Here is a 21,620-nt window from a genome sequence, read left to right as displayed (position 1 = left end):
ATCTCTTTTCATTTCTTTGGCCAATCTTTATGATATACGGTCCAAAGCAGTCCATGCCTGTAGAATAGAATGCAGGCTTGTGGAGCCGCAGTCGGGCTGGAGGCAGGTCAGCCATCCTAGGCACAGCTGGCAGGCCTGACCACTAACCGCATTCGTTGCAACCAAGCTGAAAACGGCAAATAGCTGCCCTCCATCTCAGAATCCAGAACCTTCAACGTAACTCAGCAAACACCCTCTCTGGGCCCGGATGCCTCAGCTGCTCATCATATTTCCATGTCGGGGCTGACGTAACACCTTGGCAGTGTGACCTGAGACAGCTGTGGAAGTTTGTTCTCCCAAATAAGCCACGCTTGGAGAAGATCTTCAGGTAGGTCTGGGTCATCCCACCCTCTTTTCTTATTCCAGAGCCTCTGGACCACAACCTTGGCCCGTGTGGTGTATAGGACAATGAAGCCGAGTGGATCATACTGGCTGGCAAGGATCCGACATATGTTGCGCATGGTGGGTTCAACTTTCTCCATGTGACCGTGCTTGTATCCAAGAGTGTCAGTCAGACATTGCCATCGTAATCCAAGGGTGCGCTCTTGGGGTTCCACGCCATCCTGGGTAAACCACAGCTCACTGCTCTCCGACCTGGACTCTTGAGGTAGGTGTTCGATGACTGCTTGAAGTTTGCTGGCTCACTGGAGTAGCTTGAATCCTCCCTCAGCAAGAAGGTGCTTCAGCTTGTCCACCAGTTTCTTGTCTTCATCCGCAGACGGGAGGCTTTGTAGACAGTTGTCTACATAGAAACAGCATTCTACAGAGAAGTGCACATCTTCTTTGGCCTCACTGTGGTCGAACACATGCTTCTGAAGAGCAAACGTGGCGCAGCAGGGGCTACATGTCGTCCCAAAGGGAAGAACGTGCGACTCATAGACATCAGGGTAATCATCACGGTTTAGGTTTCGCCACAGAAACCGGAGAAGAGGCTGGTCTTTGGGTAGCATGCGGACTTGATGGAACATCCCCTTTATGTCACTGCTGATGGCCAGAGAGTGTTCCCGGAAACGGAGAAGGTCTCCAAGCAGAGTAGCTCCCAAGGTAGGTCCGGGAAAGAGTTGTTTGTTCAAGCTGTTGCCCCTGTAGTTGAAGGAACAGTTGAAGACGACTCTGTTTTTCCCATTCTGATGGACCATATGATGGGGAATGTACCAGCCTTGGTACTCTTCGACTGCTACTGGGGATACCTTCTGAACTTGGCCGGGCTCCACCAACTTGTGAACCTCTGCGTTGAACACTGCTGCTTTGTCTGGATCCTTGGACAGACGCTTCTCTGTCCCTCGCCAATGAGCCAGTACTGCCTCTTTCGGAGCTTCCAAGGGAGGAAGGTTCTTATTCCACAAAAGGGGAGTGGCGTACCTTTGAACCCCATCCACTTCGACCCTGACTGTCTTCTCCTCCAGTAGATGCCGTGTGACAAGCTTCTCACTCCTGTACGGCAGCGTATCCAACTGCCAGAGCTTCTCTACATGGCTGAAGAGCTCTGAAGATGGAGAGACAAGGGATGTATGAAGGCACTGTTATGGAGCAAGACTTTGCTGCAGGAACTTTGAAGGGCCTTGAAGGGTCAATACGAGCTGAGTTTTGATGTTGGCAGGTCCACCAGGGGGACCCAAACGCACTGGATCTGTTGGGGTGATTAGATGGGGATAGTCTGATCTGATGAGCAGTAGCGGCTGCGCCTGATCCAGCGGTTGAAGGGGAATGCCTTTGAGGTGCCCATACCTTTTCTGAAGGGCTTTAACAGGGTAGGTACAGTGGGGAAAAAAAGTATTTAGTCAGCCACCAATTGTGCAAGTTCTCCCACTTAAAAAGATGAGAGAGGCCTGTAATTTTCATCATAGGTACACGTCAACTATGACAGACAAAATGAGGAAAAAAATTCCAGAAAATCACATTGTAGGATTTTTTATGAATTTATTTGCAACTTATGGTGGAAAATAAGTATTTGGTCACCTACAAACAAGCAAGATTTCTGGCTCTCACAGACCTGTAACTTCTTCTTTAAGAGGCTCCTCTGTCCTCCACTCGTTACCTGTATTAATGGCACCTGTTTGAACTTGTTATCAGTATAAAAGACACCTGTCCACAACCTCAAACAGTCACACTCCAAACTCCACTATGGCCAAGACCAAAGAGCTGTCAAAGGACACCAGAAACAAAATTGTAGACCTGCACCAGGCTGGGAAGACTGAATCTGCAATAGGTAAGCAGCTTGGTTTGAAGAAATCAACTGTGGAAGCAATTATTAGAAAATGGAAGACATACAAGACCACTGATAATCTCCCTCGATCTGGGGCTCCACGCAAGATCTCACCCCGTGGGGTCAAAATGATCACAAGAACGGTGAGCAAAAATCCCAGAACCACACGGGGGGACCTAGTGAATGACCTGCAGAGAGCTGGGACCAAAGTAACAAAGCCTACCATCAGTAACACACTACGCTGCCAGGGACTCAAATCCTGCAGTGCCAGACGTGTCCCCCTGCTTAAGCCAGTACATGTCCAGGCCCGTCTGAAGTTTGCTAGAGTGCATTTGGATGATCCAGAAGAGGATTGGGAGAATGTCATATGGTCAGATGAAACCAAAATATAACTTTTTGGTAAAAACTCAACTCGTCGTGTTTGGAGGACAAAGAATGTTGAGTTGCATCCAAAGAACACCATACCTACTGTGAAGCATGGGGGTGGAAACATCATGCTTTGGGGCTGTTTTTCTGCAAAGGGACCAGGACGACTGATCCGTGTAAAGGAAAGAATGAATGGGGCCATGTATCATGAGATTTTGAGTGAAAGCCTCCTTCCATCAGCAAGGGCATTGAAGATGAAACGTGGCTGGGTCTTTCAGCATGACAATGATCCCAAACACACCGCCCGGGCAACGAAGGAGTGGCTTCGTAAGAAGCATTTCAAGGTCCTGGAGTGGCCTAGCCAGTCTCCAGATCTCAACCCCATGGAAAATCTTTGGAGGGAGTTGAAAGTCCGTGTTGCCCAGCGACAGCCCCAAAACATCACTGCTCTAGAGGAGATCTGCATGGAGGAATGGGCCAAAATACCAGCAACAGTGTGTGAAAACCTTGTGAAGACTTACAGAAAACGTTTGACCTGTGTCATTGCCAACAAAGGGTATATAACAAAGTATTGAGAAACTTTTGTTATTGACCAAATACTTATTTTCCACCATAATTTGCAAATAAATTCATAAAAAATCCTACAATGTGATTTTCTGGATTTTTTCCCCTAATTTTGTCTGTCATAGTTGACGTGTACCTATGATGAAAATTACAGGCCTCTCTCATCTTTTTAAGTGGGAGAACTTGCACAATTGGTGGCTGACTAAATACTTTCTTCCCCCACTGTATACAGTGAGGGAATTAAGTATTTGATCCCCTGCTAATTTTGTATGTTTACCCGCTGACAAAGACATTATCAGTCTATACATTTAATGGTAGGTTTATTTGAACAGTGAGAGACAGAATAACAACAAAAAAATCCAGAAAAACGCATGTAAAAATTTTATAAATTCATTTGCATTTTAATGAGAGAAATAAGTATTTGACCCCTCTGCAAAACATGACTTAGTACTTGGTGGCAAAACCCTTGTTGGCAATCACAGAGGTCAGACGTTTCTTGTAGTTGGCCACCAGGTTTGCACACATCTCAGGAGGGATTTTGTCCCACTCCTCTTTGCAGATCTTCTCCAAGTCATTAAGGTTTCGAGGCTGACGTTTGGCAACTCGAACCTTCAGTTCCCTCCACATATTTTCTATGGGATTAAGGTCTGGAGACTGGCTAGGCCACTCCAGGACCTTAATGTGCTTCTTCTTGAGCCACTCCTTTGTTGCCTTGGCCGTGTGTTTTGGGTCATTGTAATGCTGGAATACCCATCCACCCATTTTCAATGCCCTGGCTGAGGGAAGGAGGTTCTCACCCAAGATTTGATGTTACATGGCCCTGTCCATCATCCCTTTGATGTGGTGAAGTTGTCCTGTCCCCTTAGCAGAAAAACACCCCCAAAGCATAATGTTTCCACCATGTTTGACGGTGGGGATGGTGTTCTTGGGGTCATAGGCAGCATTCCTACTCCTCCAAACACGGCGAGTTGAGTTGATGCCAAAGAGCTCCATTTTGGTCTCATCTGACCACAACACTTTCACCCAGTTCTCCTCTGAATCATTCAGATGTTCATTGGCAAACTTCAGACGGGCCTGTATATGTGGTTTCTTGAGCAGGGGGACCTTGCGGGCGCTGCAGGATTTCAGTCCTTCACGGTGTTGTGTGTTACCAATTGTTTTCTTGGTGACTGTGGTCCCAGCTGCCTTGAGATCATTGACAAGATCCTCCCGTGTAGTTCTGGGCTGATTCCTCACCATTCTCATGATCATTGCAACTCCACGAGGTGAGATCTTGCATGGAGCCCCAGGCCGAGGGAGATTGACAGTTATTTTGTGTTTCTTCCATTTGCGAATAATCGCACCAACTGTTGTCACCTTCTCACCAAGCTGCTTGGCGATGGTCTTGTAGCCCATTCCAGCCTTGTGTAGGTCTACAATCTTGTCCCTGACATCCTTGGAGAGCTCTTTGATCTGGGACATGGTGGAGAGTTTGGAATCTGATTGATTGATTGCTTCTGTGGACAGGTGTCTTTTATACAGGTAACAAGCTGAGATTAGGAGCACTCCCTTTAAGAGTGTGCTCCTAATCTCAGCTCGTTACCTGCATAAAAGACACCTGGGAGCCAGAAATCTTTCTGATTGAGAGGGGGTCAAATACTTATTTCCCTCATTAAAATGTAAGATAAATTTACAACATTTTTGACATGCGTTTCTCTGGATTTTGTTGTTGTTATTCTGTCTCTCACTGTTCAAATAAACCTACCATTAAAATTATAGACTGATCATTTATATGTCAGTGGGCAAATGTAGAAAATCAGCAGGGGATCAAATACTTTTTTCCCACACTGTACGGTGCAAGGCCCAACTCTTCAGCTGTGAAGGCTCTGTGGATGTCAAAGGACCTGTTTGGTTGAGTAACAGGGGCCACAGAGAATGACACAGAAGCTCCATGGATGACTTGGATATCTTGACGCACCGCACGAAGTGCTAAGTCCTCAGGATTGCCTTGGAGGCCTAGCTGCTCTGCTGCTTCATGTAGAAGTATAGTGCGCTCCGACCCGTCGTCCAACAGGGTGTACGTGTCAAGTGACTTGTTGCCGCTCCGCTAGATGACTCGACTCATCTTCAGCAACACCTTGCTGCAAACGGAAGGTTGATCAACGTAGAGGGTCTCTTCAGTGGAGCTCACCAGGCAAATGCTCTCAGTTGGCGCCTTTGTGCTGGCGTTCTTTGAAGCAGTTGGGCTAGTGTTGACCTCGTGGAGAATCTGAAGATGCTTCTTCTCGCACTTCTTGCACTTAGCCTTGAGAGTACACTGAGCTGCTTGGTGTTCGCGTCCACACTTCCAACATCTTTTATTTGTCTTGATCCAGGATTCTTTCTGTTCTTTGGAAAGGAGCTGAAAGTTGGTGCATTGATTCATGTAATGCTGCGTGGTGTTGCAGAACAGACAATATTGATTTAGCTTCTCCCGTGACCTTTCCTCCGGAGACTGGTTCTGTGCAGAGACTTTGGCTTCATCCTTTCTCTGCTCACTTCCGTGGAGGATGGTGGTGGTCTTGGGGAAGGATTTGTCTTTACGCTGATCTCGGCGTGAGCTAGGGTGGTCCCTGCTTTGGTCACTACTGAACTGCGTGCCATCTACTTGCACTCTCACCTCGTACTCGAGCCACCCTGCCAGGTGAAGGAGGGTTGGAATGGGTGTCTTGATGGGGTTCAACATGCCAACCAAGGCACGCACGCTCAGAGCGAATCTTCGGAATGCCTTGGTGTCACCACTCTTGATGTTGGGGCCATCCATTAACCCAGCGATGCGTTGGAGGGCAAGCTGGTGAGGCTGGCCATACAGTTCTGTGAGGGACTCCATGGTGTCACTGTATGGATACCTGCTGTTGCTGTAGGAGTCGGCAATTAGCATAGCCTCTTCAAACTTCTGGTGGTCCACCAATATCTGAAACTTGGAGCACTCTGTTGCATTTACAGGCAGCACATTGTCGAGGGCCATGTTCAGCCTTGCAAACGCTCGTTGGGTCTTCATTGAGGAAGTTGGGGATGGTAGGAGTTGGTCCACGGTAGGCCCGCTCCCGGCTGGTTGGAGAAGGTGTGCGGTAGCGGACAGGTGAGTGCCGACGGCGATCAGGTGAGTAGGCCTGGCGGCGATGGTCAGGCGAGTAGTCGTAGTGGCGATGGTCAGGTGAGGGCTGACGACAACGGTCAGGTGAGTAGTCGCAATGGTCAGGCGTAGGTTGACAATGGCAGTTCAGGGCTTACGGCGGTAATCAGGAGTAGGCTGACCGTAGCGGTCAGGTGAGTAGTCGCGATGGCGTCGGTCAGGTGAGTAGTTGCGGCGGCGACAGTCAGGTGCGCGCTGACGACACCCAAGGTAGTGATTTGAACTGTTGGGGATCCATTGAAGCGGATGAATTTAGGTCTTCCGATAGCTCCAGTATCTCCCATGTCAACTTCTCAGTTTCCTCTCCTATCAGCTTCAGGCACGTTACGACTGTTCTGGAAGAAGAACGGGTTTCTCTCTCATCTCGTGCAGGAGGGTAGCTGCTTCTGGTCTTGTTGTGAGAGTAATTAATTCCACTCACAGCGCCCTCTGCTCGTGGTCCCTCATTGGAGTGGTGTGTTGTTGTGTGTTGTGTGTGGTGTCTGCCTTGACTCGTAGCTTACCCCATAGTCGACCAGACGATGTGGGGGAGGAGTTTGACGGCGGGGACGAACCACAACTTCTGGAGCATCTTCTCTGGAGACTGGCATCCTTGGACATCCATGAAAAATATGGGTTGTTTATGAATTCGAAGGACCAATAAAAAGGGATAGAAAACGTAGGTGCTGGATTTTAGGCCGGTAGCAACCACCACAGGGTGTCCGTTCAGAACACGAGGAAGCAGTAGTTCCAGTTCAAGGGTTTAATAAAGATCCACACACACACACATACAATACCACTCTCTCTGATACTAATTGTGGTTCTGTAAAGAAAAGAGGAGAACTTAGGCTATAGCACAGTATGGGAAAAATATGCCTATTTGCATGTCAACAAACTAAACAGGCTATGTGGACCCAAACACATGCTAGATGCACAAAGAAACAATAGAGCACTATAGAAATATCTACACATTATAAAACATAATAAACCTCGATACAATCCTGTCTTCGACCTCATGGCTTGGTTTTTGCTCTGACATGCACTGTCAACTGTGGGAACTTATATAGACAGGTGTGTGCCTTTCCAAATCATATCCAATCAATTGAATTTACCACAGGTGGACTCCAATGAAGTTGTAGAAACATCTCAAGGATGATCAATAGAAACAGGATGCACCTGAGCTCAATTTCGAGTCTCATAGCAAAGGGTCTGAATACTTATGTAAATAAGTTTTTTTTTATTTTTTTTATTTTAATTTTAATGTTTCTTCATCCTTATGGGGTATTGTGTGTAGATTGATGAGGAAAACATTTATTTAATTAATTTTAGAATAAGGCTGTAACGTAACAAAATGTGCAAAAAGTGAAGGGGTCTGAATACTTTCCGAATGCACTGTACGTAGTGGGTGAAGTGACCAGTGTTCAATGACTCAATAGGAATTAATGGAATTCTACAGTATTTCAATAAAATGTTTCAAGGACAAAATTACATGTATTTAAGTATTTTTGTTGTTGCAGTGGGGACAGTAACTTTAGTACTTTCAAAAAAAGATACTTTAAGGTAAAATAAATTATATATTTTTTAAATGTTTATGTTTAGCTAACATAATATCATTTAAGATTGCATTAAGGTGTCTGTAATAGAATAAACGTGTCAAAAACAAATGTAGACATTAATAAATGATTTTTTTTGCTTATAACATATTTCTTACAACAGTGGGGGAGTGCCGAGATGGAGCCGCGGTGGCTTCAAAACATGGTCCCCTGTCAGTCATCTAGTGTATATATTAATCATTGGGTGTGGGAGAGCCATTGTCTGTACACTCTACCACTCAGAGGGGGCTACATAGTGTTGATGTCACCCACACTACCTCCGGAGGTACTGTAGTGTGGGAGACATCTCTTAAAGAGAGATTTGAATCTAGATCCGTCTCTTTACACTACACAAGTATCTCTCCTGGACCTAGTTTGTGCCGTCAAATTAATCTAGTGTAAAGAGGCCCTAAGGATGCTATCTGTCGGGCTGCTGTCAACAGTATGTCAGAGCCTAACTGTAGAGAATTCTGCTGTGTTAATAGTTTCAAAGGGTTACAAGCTGTGCTGCCAAATGCTCCAGAGGGGAGCCCAGCCCATTACACCATAGAGATCGCTATGGGACTAATACCAGCTTTCTTAACAAAAGAACATCAGTCCACAAGCACTTGAGACTGAGCTCTGAGAGGCAGGCAGAAACCACTGTGACATTCAATGCATCTGCCCGTGTGATTAAAATGAGCATGGTCCTCAGCACCTGACGCAGGCTTATCAAAGAGCTGGTTGAACTTGCTGCAGATCAAACACTGAGAGTCAATTTCCTCCTATTATTTTTCTATTACCAAAGCCCCATTTTCCAAGGGATTTTCTCATGACTCTCTGGGATTTAGATTGCCTCTGGCCCCCAAGCACTGTAATACTAACCACCTGATCTGATATTAAGACATGCAATTGTGTTGGTGGATTCAGTGCTCATTCTAATTTGGTTGATCTCAAGGAAACTTTAAGATGGGAGCTCCCAGGTCTGGAAAAAAACAATCACCTGAATGACACAGATAACTTTTTGATAGTGTAATCACATACAGTGGGGGAAAAAAGTATTTAGTCAGCCACCAATTGTGCAAGTTCTCCCACTTAAAAAGATGAGAGAGGCCTGTAATTTTCATCATAGGTACATGTCAACTATGACAGACAAAATGAGAAAAAAAAATCCAGAAAATCACATTGTAGGATTTTTAATGAATTTATTTGCAAATTATGGTGGAAAATAAGTATTTGGTCACCTACAAACAAGCAAGATTTCTGGCTCTCACAGACCTGTCTGAAGTTTGCTAGAGTGCATTTGGATGATCCAGAAGAGGATTGGTAGAATGTCATATGGTCAGATGAAACCAAAATAGAACTTTTTGGTAAAAACTCAACTCGTCGTGTTTGGAGGACAAAGAATGCTGAGTTTAAGTGGGAGAACTTGCACAATTGGTGGCTGACTAAATACTTTTTTCCCCCACTGTATCTGTTCAGTTTAACTCATGAAAAAAGTGAAATGAGCATGTGATAACACTGTAGTAATAGTCATGTAATAGTGTGATTAAAGTACCATATGGAACCTTAGTATGCCTCCAAACTAAGGTTGGTGAACTTCTGGAACTCTTTATGCCGCTCTCATTTATAGTGGTCCTTTGCCAACCAGTGGTAAAAGTTTAATTGGACTTTCAGAATGTTTATGTGCTTCTGCGGATGACCTTTGGCCTCCGACCCTTCTGACAGCCGTCTTCCCTCAACTAAATGTCAGAGTGACTGTTTTTAATCTTGGTCATTATGTTTAAAAAACAACTACTATTAGGTTACATCAGAAGTTGTGCCAGACCACCCAATGAGAACACTAGAGCAGAGCTCTTTTGGCTGACAGGTACAGTGTCCCTGCTATCCTCGCAATTAAACCTGATCTCACTTTGCAAATCCCTTGAGGACTTTGTGTGTGTGTGTATATTAATACTGCCTTGCGTAACATCATAAACAGCCATATTTGGAGGCCAGGAGGAGGGTGAAGTTGGGGCCGCTGGTGTGTTGATATTTGGTGCTGCTGCTTGCTGGAAGCATACTGGGATAAGAATAATCTGTCTATCAGAACATGGAAAAAAACGGCAAACACCAAAGTTGTGAACCCTGGCTGAAAGTTTCCATGGCGCTCTGTCTGTTGACCAACACCCCTCTCTTTCCTGGACACTAGGGGTTACCTAATCGCTGCTCCTTCAGTGTTCCGTGCTGGTGTGGAGGAGGCCTTGAGTGTCACTATCTTCAACGCTGTGGAGGAGACGCACGTCCAGGTCCAGCTCTCTGTGAAGGGTGAGACAGTGGCACACAGCCATGGCACTGTGCTAGGTGAGGACCCAGACACACACACACACACACACACACGCTGACATAGGAACACACACCACCGTTTCTTACACACACTGAGTGCACACACACTTACAGGGGAACACACAGCGTGAGGCTGATTGACCTGTCGGGTGAAGTGTATACTACTGACCTCACAGGGCCCTTAACAGATGTCGCTTTTGAATGGGGGTTTATTGTTAAGCCTGGCTTGTCTAACCAGGCTATTGTGTATCTATGTGGGATTTGTTTGACAGCTGTACTAATTGATGGGACTTCAGCGCTTAATTGAAAGAGCCTGCAGCTGTATTTCCTGCAAAGAGTGCATCACTCCAGTTCCACTGGTTTTCCTTTACTCTGGCAATTAATTGATATCCTTGATTGGGTTGTCACTAGTTACGACAGCCACAAAGGCTATATCGTAAAAATTCATGATTTTTTGTTTTTGTTTTTTGGTCTTACTTTAAGGTTAGGATTAGGCATAAGGTTAGCAGTGTGGTTATGGTTAGGTTTAAAATCAGATTTTTATGAATAGAAATTGTAGAAATAGGCGGGGTTTAGCCATAATTATGAATCTGTGGCTGTGGTAACTAGTGTCGACCCCTTGATTGGCCAGAGATTCCACAGAACTGGTTATTGTGATGTATCTAAGGTTTAACCAGTATATAACTAAAATTCTTGATTACTGTAAAATGCAAGGACAGAAACCAGTATACATTGTGGCCCTCAAGGACCGGTGTTGACACAAGTTAATGTTCCTTGAATCCAACCACACAATCACAAGAACTCAATCATGAAAGATCAGAATATTTTGCTTTGTTATGTGTGATTTTATTCATATTTTTCAATTTCAGACAAAGGCACAATCAAATTAAAGGTGAGAGCAACGTCATTGTGTTTAACAACATTTCTATCTATCGTTTGTTAATAGTTTTTTAAATCTTTGTTGTGTAGTGTTATGAATAAAAACATAATTGTTGTTTCAAGAGTGTAAAATGGTTGTGGCTCCAGCTGCACAGTAGTGAGATCCCAGTCAGTTTGTCCATATTCCACAGATGACATGCAAAACAACACTAACATCATTTGTATGTGAACATCTGCCTTTTTGCACATTCATTTGGAATAAGGTAACAGCCTCAATATAATATGCAACAGCTGTTGATGTGCATGTATGGGTCTGCAGCCCCCAAAGGCTGGAATGGATCAATCCAACATGCACAACTTGATTCCTCCCCTCCCTCTAACCCCCACCCCTGTCTTTATCAAATATAGTATTGTATTGTCCACTGTGGTCGCTATGCACTTCTGCATCTGGTTTGCCACTGGTCTTTGTGGTTTTGTGTTAGGTACCGCATCCTGAAGATATGTGTCCTTCCTGGTTTCAGGTCCCTCCTGGTCTGAGAGGTCAGGCCCAGTTAAAGGTGTGGGGGAATCGCCAAATCACTGAGGGGGGATATATCTTCCACAACTACACCACTGTCACTGTGGACAGCAAGGGCACAGCCGTCTTCATCCAGACGGATAAGCCAGTCTACAAGCCCAAACACAAAGGTCTCAGCCTTCCAGGCCCTTCAGTAGCAGTCATTGACCTAATCATAAACTTCTACAGTAGATAGATTTATTCATAGGCCATTGTGTGTTGTAAGAAGCCAGTCTTAATAGCAGCCCAGGAGAAAAGCTCATGACATGGATTGTTTATTGCACTCTACATTAGAAATGCATTGAAATGGGTAATAATCTGTGCCTCTCTCAATCCAGTGCTCATCAACGTGTACTCTGTCACTCCGGATCTGAGGCCGGCCAATGACAAGGTAATGCACCCAGTCTCCACATCAAAGCCAAGACATCACACCCATTTACAGGAAATGAATGGGATATGAAATATGAGAATCAGGTGTGTTGACCTAATGTGTATCAGTGGGCCTTGATTCCAAGCAGCTGGCCTCCTCTCCTTTGATGTGTAACGGCTTCAAATGAAGGGTGGCAAGCTAGTTTTTACAAACCAATTTTTCCAACATCCCGTCAGAGGGTAATGAAGTGGGGGGAAACCTGGCCTGAGCCTGAATGCACACTAAATGTACAGTAACCTATTTACCTCCACAAACCTTGTCATTTCTGCTTGAATGTTTAGAAATGGCTCCAAATATATAGTTGCCGCTGTGTAGACAGTGTGTTTATTGATGGCTGGAGCTATAAAGGTCTGCTGCTGGCAAAGGCTAACGCTCTCACTCACAGATGGATGATTGTTGGAGAGGGGGGAGGAGGTGGATATATTTTGCCATGTGGCTGTGCAGTTTGCAGTTTGTCTAATATGTGTGCTGTCCTTGACTCATTTTTTTACTCTTCTTCTTCCCATGGTTGCAGATTGAGGCCTACGTTGTGGTAAGTGGAGGGAGAGGGACCACCCGGGCCTAGAGGGAGGGCAACGGGACACTGGGGGTTTAGTTTACCAACCCCAGGCAGGAGATTACAGGGCAGGGAAGAACTCACTTTGATAACAGGCCTGGGCTCTGAGCTCCAGCCTGGCCCCTACAGCAGGCCCAGCTAATGCTGCACATGAAAGGAACCGCTCTCGCTGCCTCAGCTGCTCTCTCCTGCTGTTACTAACTCCTCAATCCCTCCCTCCCTCTGTCTCCCCCTCTCCCTCTCTCTGTCTGTCACTTCCTCTCTCCTCCCCTCTCTCTTCTCCCTCTCCTTCTGTCCCTCTCACATCCTCTTGTGCTCTGTCTGCGGTATCTTTGCAGGGCAAATATGCTGCTTGGTGTTAAGATGCCAGAGGAAGCTGTGTAAACGAGCTCAGCTCAGTGACTAAGAAACTGTGTAGCTGTTTGTGTTATTCTGTCACCTGCAGCCTGCAGTCCCGTGGCCCTCTTGGTCAGGGAAGTGTCTATGAGAGTGGCTGTAATTAACTGATTGACAGACATTAGTGTTAGTCTTTCCCCTTGAGTCAGAGCCAGGTCAGTGTATGTAAGAAGTAGCTTACTGTAGGATATGGAGTCTAGACATCACGCAGGGGTTACCCCCAATATATTTATTTATTTATTTGCACAACCCTTACATAACTTCACTCATGAGTACTTATGTAAGTTCACAGCTTTCATGTCGGGAGAAACAGAGTGATGCGTGTTTTGATGAAAGTAGAATCTCTTGATCAACTGTGTATTCATACTTTGGATTGCAGGACCCAAGAGGATCTCGGATGGTCCAGTGGAAAGGGCTTAAACCCCTCTGCTGTGGTGAGAAACTCCCTATGTTATCATTATCATCACCTACTGTGTAGTGACTGCTGTAGCTCATGTGGCGTTGATCATTTTTTGACCACTGCTTCTCTCCTCAGGGGTCGTCAACATGAGTTTCCCTCTCTCAGACCAGCCCGTATTTGGAGAGTGGTTCATCTTTGTAGAGATGCAGGGGCACACCTACAACAAGTCATTTGAAGTGCAGAAGTATGGTGAGTTGCTACTTGCTACCATTGATCAAATCAAACAACATTTTATTTGTCGCATGCGCCGAATACAACAGGTGTAGACTCTTTCCCAACAATTCAGAGTTTAAAAGTATGCGTATTTTTTTCTCTCGCAAATAACAAGAGAAAAAAGGAAATAGTAACAGAATAAAATAACAATAGCGACGCTGTATACAAGGAGTACCAGTACTGAGTCAATGTGTAGAGGTACGAGGTAGTTGAGGTAATATGTACATGTAGGTAGGGGTAAAAGTGACTAGGCAATCAGGATAGATAATAAACAGAATAGCAGCAGCAGCGTGTATCTATGTGTGAGTGTGTGTGTGGCGTCAATATGCATGTGTGTGTTTTGTGTGTGTGAGCGTATGTAGTGTGTGTGTGTGTTGGAGTGTCAGTGTAGAATGTGTGTGGGTAGAGTCCAGTGAGTGTGGGTAGTGTCCAGTGAGAATGACAGTACCCAATGCAAATAGTCCGGGTAGCCATTTGATTAACTGTTCAGCAGTCTTACGGCTTGGGGGTAGAGGCTGTTCAGGAGCCTTTTGGTCCCAGACTTGGAGCTCCGGTACCGCTTGCCGTGTGGTAGCAGAGAGAACAGTCTATGGCTTGGATGGCTGAAGTCTTTGACAATTTTTAGGGCCTTCCTCTGACACCGCCTGCTATAGAGGTGGATGTCTGGGAGCTCGGCCCCAGTGATGTACTGGGCCGTATGCACTACCCTCTGTAACGCCTTGCGGTCAGATGCCAAGCAGTTACCATACATAAGCGGTGATGCAGCCAGTCAAGATGCTCTCAATGTTGCAGCTGTAGAACCTTTTGAGAATCTGAGGGCCCATACCAAATATTTTCTGCCTCCTCAGGGGGAAGAGGTGTTGTCGTGCCCTCTTCACAACTGTGTTGGTGTGTTTGGCCAATGATAGGTCCTTAGAGATGTAGACACTGAGGAACTTGAAGCTCTCGACCCGCTCCACTACAGCCCTGTCGATGTGAATGGGGGCGTGCTCGGCCCTTGGTTTCCTGTAGTCCATGATCAGCCCCTTTGTCTTGCTGACGTTGAGGGAGAGGTTCTTGTCCTGGCACCACACTGCCAGGTCTCTGACCTCCTCCCTGTAGGCTGTCTCATTGTTGTCGGTGATCAGGCCTACCACCGTCGTGTCATTGGCAAACTTAATGATGGTGTTGGTCGTGCGCGGCAACGAAGTCATGGGTGAACAGGGAGTACAGGAAGGGACTAAGCATGCACCCCCGAGCGGCCCACATGTTGAGGGTCAGCGTGGTGGATGTGTTGTTGCCTACCCTCGCCACCGACCCGTCAGGAAGTCCAGGATCCAGTTGCAGAAGGAGGTGTTTAATCCCAGGGTCTTTAGCTTAGTGATGAGCTTGGAGGGCGCTATGGTGTTGAACGCTGAGCTGTAGTTAATGAACAGCATTCTCACGCAGGTGTTCCTTTTGTCCAGGTGGAAAAGTGGAGTACAATAGAGATTGTGACATCTGTGGGTCTGTTGGGGTGTTATGCGAATTGGAGTGGGTCCAGGGTGTCTGGGATGATGGTGTTGATCTGCAACTTTTAAAGCATTTCATGGCTACAGATGTGAGTGCTACGGGGCGATAGTCATTTAGACAGGTTACCTTGGCGTTCTTGGGTACAGGGACTATGATGGTCTGCTTGAAACATGTAGGTATTACAGACTGGGTCAGGGAGAGGTTGAAAATGTCAGTGAAGACACTTGCCAGCTGGTCAGCGCATGTTCTGAGTACGCATCTTGGTAATCCGTCTGCCGCCCTGCGGCCTTGTGAATGTTGACCTGTTTAAAGGTCTTAGTCACATCGGCTACGGAGAGCATGATCACACAGTCGTCTGGAACAGCTAGTGCTCTCATGCATAGTTCAGTTTTACTTTCCTCGAAGTGAGCATAGAAGGTGCACTACATGACCAAAAGTATGTGGACACCTGCTTGTCCAAAATCATGGGCATTAATATGGAGTTGGCCCCCCCTTTGCTGCTATAACAGCCTCCACTCTTCTGGGAAGGCTTTCCACTAGATGTTGGAACATTGCTGCGGGGACTTGCTTCCATTCAGCCACGAGCATAAGTGAGGTCGGGCACTGATGTTGGGCGATTAGGCCTGGCTCGCAGTCGGCGTTCCAATTAATCCCAAAGGTGTTTGATGGGGTTGAGGTCAGGGCTCTGTGCATGCCAGTCAAGTTCTTCCACACCGATCTCGACAAACCATTTCTGTATGGACCTCACTTTGTGCATGGGGGCATTGTCATGTTGAAACAGGAAAGGGCCTTCCCCAAACTGTTGCCACAAAGTTGGAAGCACAGAATCGTCTACCTCTCCCTCTACTCCACACAGTGATGCCCAAGTTTGAGCTGGTGATAGACCCTCCACGGTACATCCGGGACCTCAACACATGTGAACAGGCCACTGTGAAGGCCAGGTGAGTGACTGACTCACAGCATTCACCTCATCCTAACATGGTCAATGTGATGCCCTAACACATACTGTTCTTTGAGCATTAGAGAGGCAAAGTAGCACCTCTACTCCTGTTTGAACACAAACTACTTTTCTGTCTTTAGGTATACCTTTGGGAAGCCAGTGACCGGGAAGATGACACTGAACATGACTGTGAATGGAGTTGGGTACTACCGACATGAGGTGGGCCATCCTGTGGTCAAGACCATGGAGGTGAGTCAACCCAGCTGTAGTGTTGAAGAATCTGAAACAGGAAAATGGAATCACATTCAAATCTGCTGAGTTTCCCCCTTTTAGGATTAAATTCAGATATTGAAGTCTGTCTGTTTCCTCCCCTATGATTAGATCAAAGGCTCAGCGACCTTCAGCCTGTGTGTCAAAGACATGATGCCCCTGGACGTGGCTGATCACTTCCGGGGCACGGTGAGCATGTGGGTGTCAGTGACCAGCGTGGACGGAGGGCGGCAGACCATGTTCGATGATTCCACCCCAGTTCACAAGCAGCGTATCGACATAAAATACTCAAAGGACACTCGTAAACAGTTCAAGCCTGGTCTGCCATACAAGGGAAAGGTAAGAGACAGCCAAAGGTATTCATACCACTGACTTCACATGGCCTCTATCAAGGGAAGCTGGACTGTACAAGACTTGGGTTCACTTATGCGTCTCCATGCGAGAGACTTGACTGTCTGTCCCCCCTGTCTTTCTGTCCACCAGGTAGAGGTAACCTATCCTGATGGTAGCCCAGCGGATGGGGTGCGGGTGCGTGTGAAGGCGGAGCTGACCCCTAAGGACAATGTGTACACCAGCGAACTGACGTCCAGGGACGGCCAGGCCACGTTCGAGATCCCCTCCATCCCCACTGCTGCCCAATACGTCTGGCTGGAGGTCAGTAGGCCGTGGAGGTGGAGAGTTAGAGCGAGAGAGAGGTGTAAATGAACATGGTTAGGGCTTAGTTAGCTTCTCATAAGAGCTATTCATAAAACCGAGCCAGCCAGCTAGCTAGCTGGAGAGTTGGTTATGGTTTGCGAGAATAGAGCTTTGTGAAATGAAGATACAGTAAAAGGTCCTTGCACTTGGCAAAATAAATAACCATTAAAATGTTTGTAAATGGGTGCTAGTCAACAAAGTTGAACAATTTATCAGATAAGCTTAGTGGGCTGAGGCTGTTAGGCGCTATCAGGATTTTGCTTGATAGGATTTAGCTTGATGTCGTAGTCCAGAGAGTGGAGTGTATTGGTGGGTTAAATCCTGTGGTGTTGTGCCCCAGACCAAGGTGACAGCCATAGATGGCCGTCCGGCTGGAGACCAGTACCTCCCCAGCTACCTGTCCATCAGCAGCTGGTACTCCCCCAGCAAGTGTCACATCCAGATCCAGAGCCTCAGTGCTCCTCTCAAGGTAGGCACTCCACTCACTCTGCTATCATTACTTTACTATCCACTCTGCTATCATTACTTTACTATCCACTCTACTATCATTACTTTACTATCCACTCTACTATCATTACTTTACTATCCACTCTGTTATCATTACTTTACTATCCACTATACTATCATTACTTTACTATCCACTCTGCTATCATTACTTTACTATCCACTCTACTATCATTACTTTACTATCCACTCTACTATCATTACTTTACTATCCACTCTGCTATCATTACTTTACTATCCACTCTGCTATCATTACTTTACTATCCACTCTACTATCATTACTTTACTATCCACTCTACTATCATTACTTTACTATCCACTCTACTATCATTACTTTACTATCCACTCTGCTATCATTACTTTACTATCCACTCTGCTATCATTACTTTACTATCCACTCTACTATCATTACTTTACTATCCACTCTACTATCATTACTTTACTATCCACTCTGCTATCATTACTTTACTATCCACTCTACTATCATTACTTTACTATCCACTCTGCTACCATTACTTTACTATCCACTCTACTATCATTACTTTACTATCCACTCTACTATCATTACTTTACTATCCACTCTACTATCATTACTTTACTATTCACTCTACTATCATTACTTTACTATCCACTCCACTCACTCTGCTATCATTACTCTACTATCATTACTTTACCATCCACTTTACCCCACTCTACTATCATTACTCTACTATCATTACTCTACTATCATTACTTTACCATCCACTTTACCTACCCCACTCTACTATCATTACTTTACCATCCACTTTACCCCACTCTACTATCATTACTTTACCATCCACTTTACTAGCATTATACATAATCAGGTCTCCAACACCATCATTGAAACATGGGACACATATCATATATGGATTGTATGTAAAGAGTAATAACAGAGTACTACTTATACTATTATAATCATTATGATGTCCATAGAGTAAAGGTTTATTCTGAATGGTGTGTTTGTCTGTGTGTTTAGATCGGTGAGGAGGCTGAGGTCACTTTGAAGTCCACCTGTCCCTGTAACTTCACCCTCCACTATGAGATTGCCTCCAGAGGGAACATCGTCCAGTCTGGCCAGCAGCAGCCCAACGCTACAGCCCACAGAAGCAAGAGGGCAGCGGTCACATTCGACAAGAACGTCCACACAACCCAGCCGCCCAGTGGCTCTGGTCAGTATTAGAGTCCCAGATGAGAAGTCTATTTTGTTCCATAATGAAGAGCAGAGAATTTTGACCAATTGGCACCATGTTTGCACCAAATGTCCAATACATTCTGCTAAGAAAACATAGAGGATAGTTTGTCAAACTCTGTACATATATGGCTCTGAATCACCCCTCTCTGTCTCTTCCCACGCCTCTCCAGATCCGGCAGCCTCCTCCCCACAGGACGAGACAGACAGCTGTATGTCGGTGCTGCGTTTCCCGGTGACCCACGCCATGGCGCCCCTCAGCCGCCTCCTGGTCTACTACGTGAGGGAGAACAGAGAGGGCGTCACTGACAGTCTACAGATCCCTGTACAGCCCAGCTTTGAGAACCAGGTACCGTAACAAGACCTCCACGTCTCTCTGAGTCCTTGCATCCCTCACTGTGCACTGCACACACTCCTGCCTGTACACACAGTCCTGCCTGTACACCCAGTCCTACCTGTACACCTAGTCCTCCCTGTACACACATTCCTCCCTGTACACCCAGTCCTCCCTGTACACCCAGTCCTCCCTGTACACCCAGTCCTCCCTGTACACCCAGTCCACCCTGTACACACAGTCCACCCTGTACACACAGTCCTCCCTGTACACACAGTCCTCCCTGTACACACAGTCCTCCCTGTACACACAGTCCCTGTCAGAATGATAGGTAGGTCTATCATGGTTGCCAGTCTGCCTAACCCTAACCCCAACTCATGCCAGACAACAAAGGAGTTGGCTAAAGCAGAAACACACTGGCAACCAGACCACGTTCAGTTTGGGATGATTCTTGTGCAGGCTTCCAGTTGACTTGAGTACCATAGTTGACTGAAGTCCCATGCTATACTACAGTGGGATCCCCAGTGCCAGTGAGTCCCTGTAAACAACCAGCTGGGTTGGCCCATGAGCTCCCCAGTTGCTGGCTGCATTAGGCGGGGTGTGTTAAGTCCTTCCCTGGAGTTTTTACTGCTTCCTGGAATGCAATCAGTGAGGTAGGGGGAGGTAGTTGTGTGTGTGGCTACCTGCATGGACATGATGAGACAGAGACTGTGTGTGTGTGTGTGTGTGTGTGTGTGTGTGTGTGTGTGTGTGTGTGTGTGTGTGTGTGTGTGTGTGTGTGTGTGTGTGTGTGTGTGGAGCTGAGTGGGGCCATGACAGGCAGGATGATGAGGGGTTAGGTTTGGAGCTGAAAAAAGGAGGCCAGTGGAACACATTAACAGGGCTAAATTGGGCTTGTGTGTGAAAACCGGTTTGGGGTGTGAAAGTTTAGGGCTGTTCTGTCTTCAGGCCCTGCGTTTAACTGTTGACTCCTGACCATAAATACATCATGGCTTCAGCTACGGTTCTCACAGGAGCGCTCACAGTTCAGTTGAAAGGCTCTGTGGATGATGTCCCCAATCAAACCTGATTCATCTTGAGTTTGAGTTTGCAATAACGGCATTTCACTGTACTTGTGCATGTGACATTAAAACTTGTAACTTGATCTGTATATTTTCTGTGTCACCTATTTTCTGTAGGTGTCTGTCTCTCTGTCCACCAATGAGTCGATGCCAGGTGACCCTATCAGTCTGCGTGTCAGTGGTGAGAAGGGCTCCTGCGTGTGTGTCGCCACCGTGGACAAGAGCCTCTATCTTCTCAAGCCAGACTTCCAACTCAGTCCAGACAAGGTCTGTCTCCCTCCATCTTACCTTGTTTCTAATCTATAGTACCACTAATCTATATTCGGACAGGAAATGAATGTAAGCCATCCATGTCCACTGTTCGTTCTGTAGGTGTTTAAAGAACTGGCTGAATTTGACGTGTCCGATGCCTTCGGAGTCCCCAAAGACGACGGGCATTTCTGGTGGCCGGGGCTGTCGTCTAGGCGACGGAGGCGTTCTTCAGTGTTCCCATGGCACTGGGACATCACTAAAGATGCCCGCTTCGCCTTCACGGTGAGGACAATACTCCGTCACCAATCAATCACCTGACGTGGCATAAGATCTTCAGTGTAGATCGTTTTACAATGTGTGTCTGTGTAACAGGAGACTGGGCTGGTGGTGATGACTGACATGGTGAGCCTGAACCACAGACAGAGGGGAGGGATGTACACGGACGAGGCCGTTCCTGCCTTCCAGCCTCACACATCCACACTGGTGGCAGCCATGCACTCTCGCACCATGCCCAGGTAGCTACAGGCACAGAGCCAGGTTTCTGCCCACTGAAGCTAGCCACTGTGCCCCACTAGTATCTGAAATGGACCTATAACTTTCATCCTCGAGATAAACATTATACACATGGTATGCCTTAACAAATGTCAGCAAGGATTTAGAGACAATCCATTGTCCAATTACGGGTTATTGCATCCAGATCCATAATGGAAGGCCTTTATTGATGTCAGGTTGTGTTGTGTTTTGGTTGCAGAGCAGAGAAGCGCAGACGGACATTCTTCCCGGAGACGTGGGTGTGGCACTGCGTCAATGTCAGGTACTGGAATACCTACATCATCTGTGTGTGTTTTCGCGTTGTGTGTGTGTGTGTGTGTGTTTGAGTGAGTGGGTGGAGATGGTCTCAGCTGCATCAGATTGTGGGGATTTGGTGGCGTTCCAGATCTGTAAGCATGGAAGATGGAGGAGTGGGTGGGGTAGGAGGGATAAGGGAGCACATATTTGAGAGGGGGATATTTCACCACTCGTTGACTGTCCAGCATTTTCTCCCAGTGGGTGTGAATGTGGCTCATTTAAGCAGGGTTGTCTTGGAACACGCACCGGCTTTCTCAACAGCTCCTTCCATTCATTTCCAGCCAATATAAATTAACTGGCCATATGTTTCCATATGCTT

General features: G+C 46.4%; 1 protein-coding gene across 1 annotated transcript in view; it reads left to right on the top strand.

The window, feature by feature from the left end:
• The window catches only part of LOC121540346 (C3 and PZP-like alpha-2-macroglobulin domain-containing protein 8), a 61,542-nt gene that overhangs the window by 3,830 nt on the left and 36,092 nt on the right, over positions 1–21,620 (top strand). The window contains exons 2-19 of the mRNA XM_041849156.2: positions 10,071–10,222; positions 11,074–11,096; positions 11,605–11,770; positions 11,978–12,030; positions 12,584–12,601; positions 13,401–13,455; positions 13,557–13,670; positions 16,042–16,126; positions 16,266–16,374; positions 16,507–16,734; positions 16,879–17,049; positions 17,432–17,560; positions 18,593–18,785; positions 18,979–19,154; positions 20,318–20,467; positions 20,573–20,734; positions 20,825–20,967; positions 21,204–21,266. Of these exons, the coding sequence (XP_041705090.1) occupies positions 10,071–10,222; positions 11,074–11,096; positions 11,605–11,770; positions 11,978–12,030; positions 12,584–12,601; positions 13,401–13,455; positions 13,557–13,670; positions 16,042–16,126; positions 16,266–16,374; positions 16,507–16,734; positions 16,879–17,049; positions 17,432–17,560; positions 18,593–18,785; positions 18,979–19,154; positions 20,318–20,467; positions 20,573–20,734; positions 20,825–20,967; positions 21,204–21,266 (2,190 nt within the window). The remainder of the gene's footprint in view (positions 1–10,070; positions 10,223–11,073; positions 11,097–11,604; positions 11,771–11,977; positions 12,031–12,583; positions 12,602–13,400; positions 13,456–13,556; positions 13,671–16,041; positions 16,127–16,265; positions 16,375–16,506; positions 16,735–16,878; positions 17,050–17,431; positions 17,561–18,592; positions 18,786–18,978; positions 19,155–20,317; positions 20,468–20,572; positions 20,735–20,824; positions 20,968–21,203; positions 21,267–21,620) is intronic.

The sequence above is a fragment of the Coregonus clupeaformis genome, unplaced genomic scaffold (genome assembly GCF_020615455.1).
Source record: "Coregonus clupeaformis isolate EN_2021a unplaced genomic scaffold, ASM2061545v1 scaf0068, whole genome shotgun sequence".
NCBI classification, from domain to species: domain Eukaryota; kingdom Metazoa; phylum Chordata; class Actinopteri; order Salmoniformes; family Salmonidae; genus Coregonus; species Coregonus clupeaformis.
Note: the sequence above shows the minus strand (reverse complement) of the source record. Positions and strands in the feature narration are given on the sequence as shown.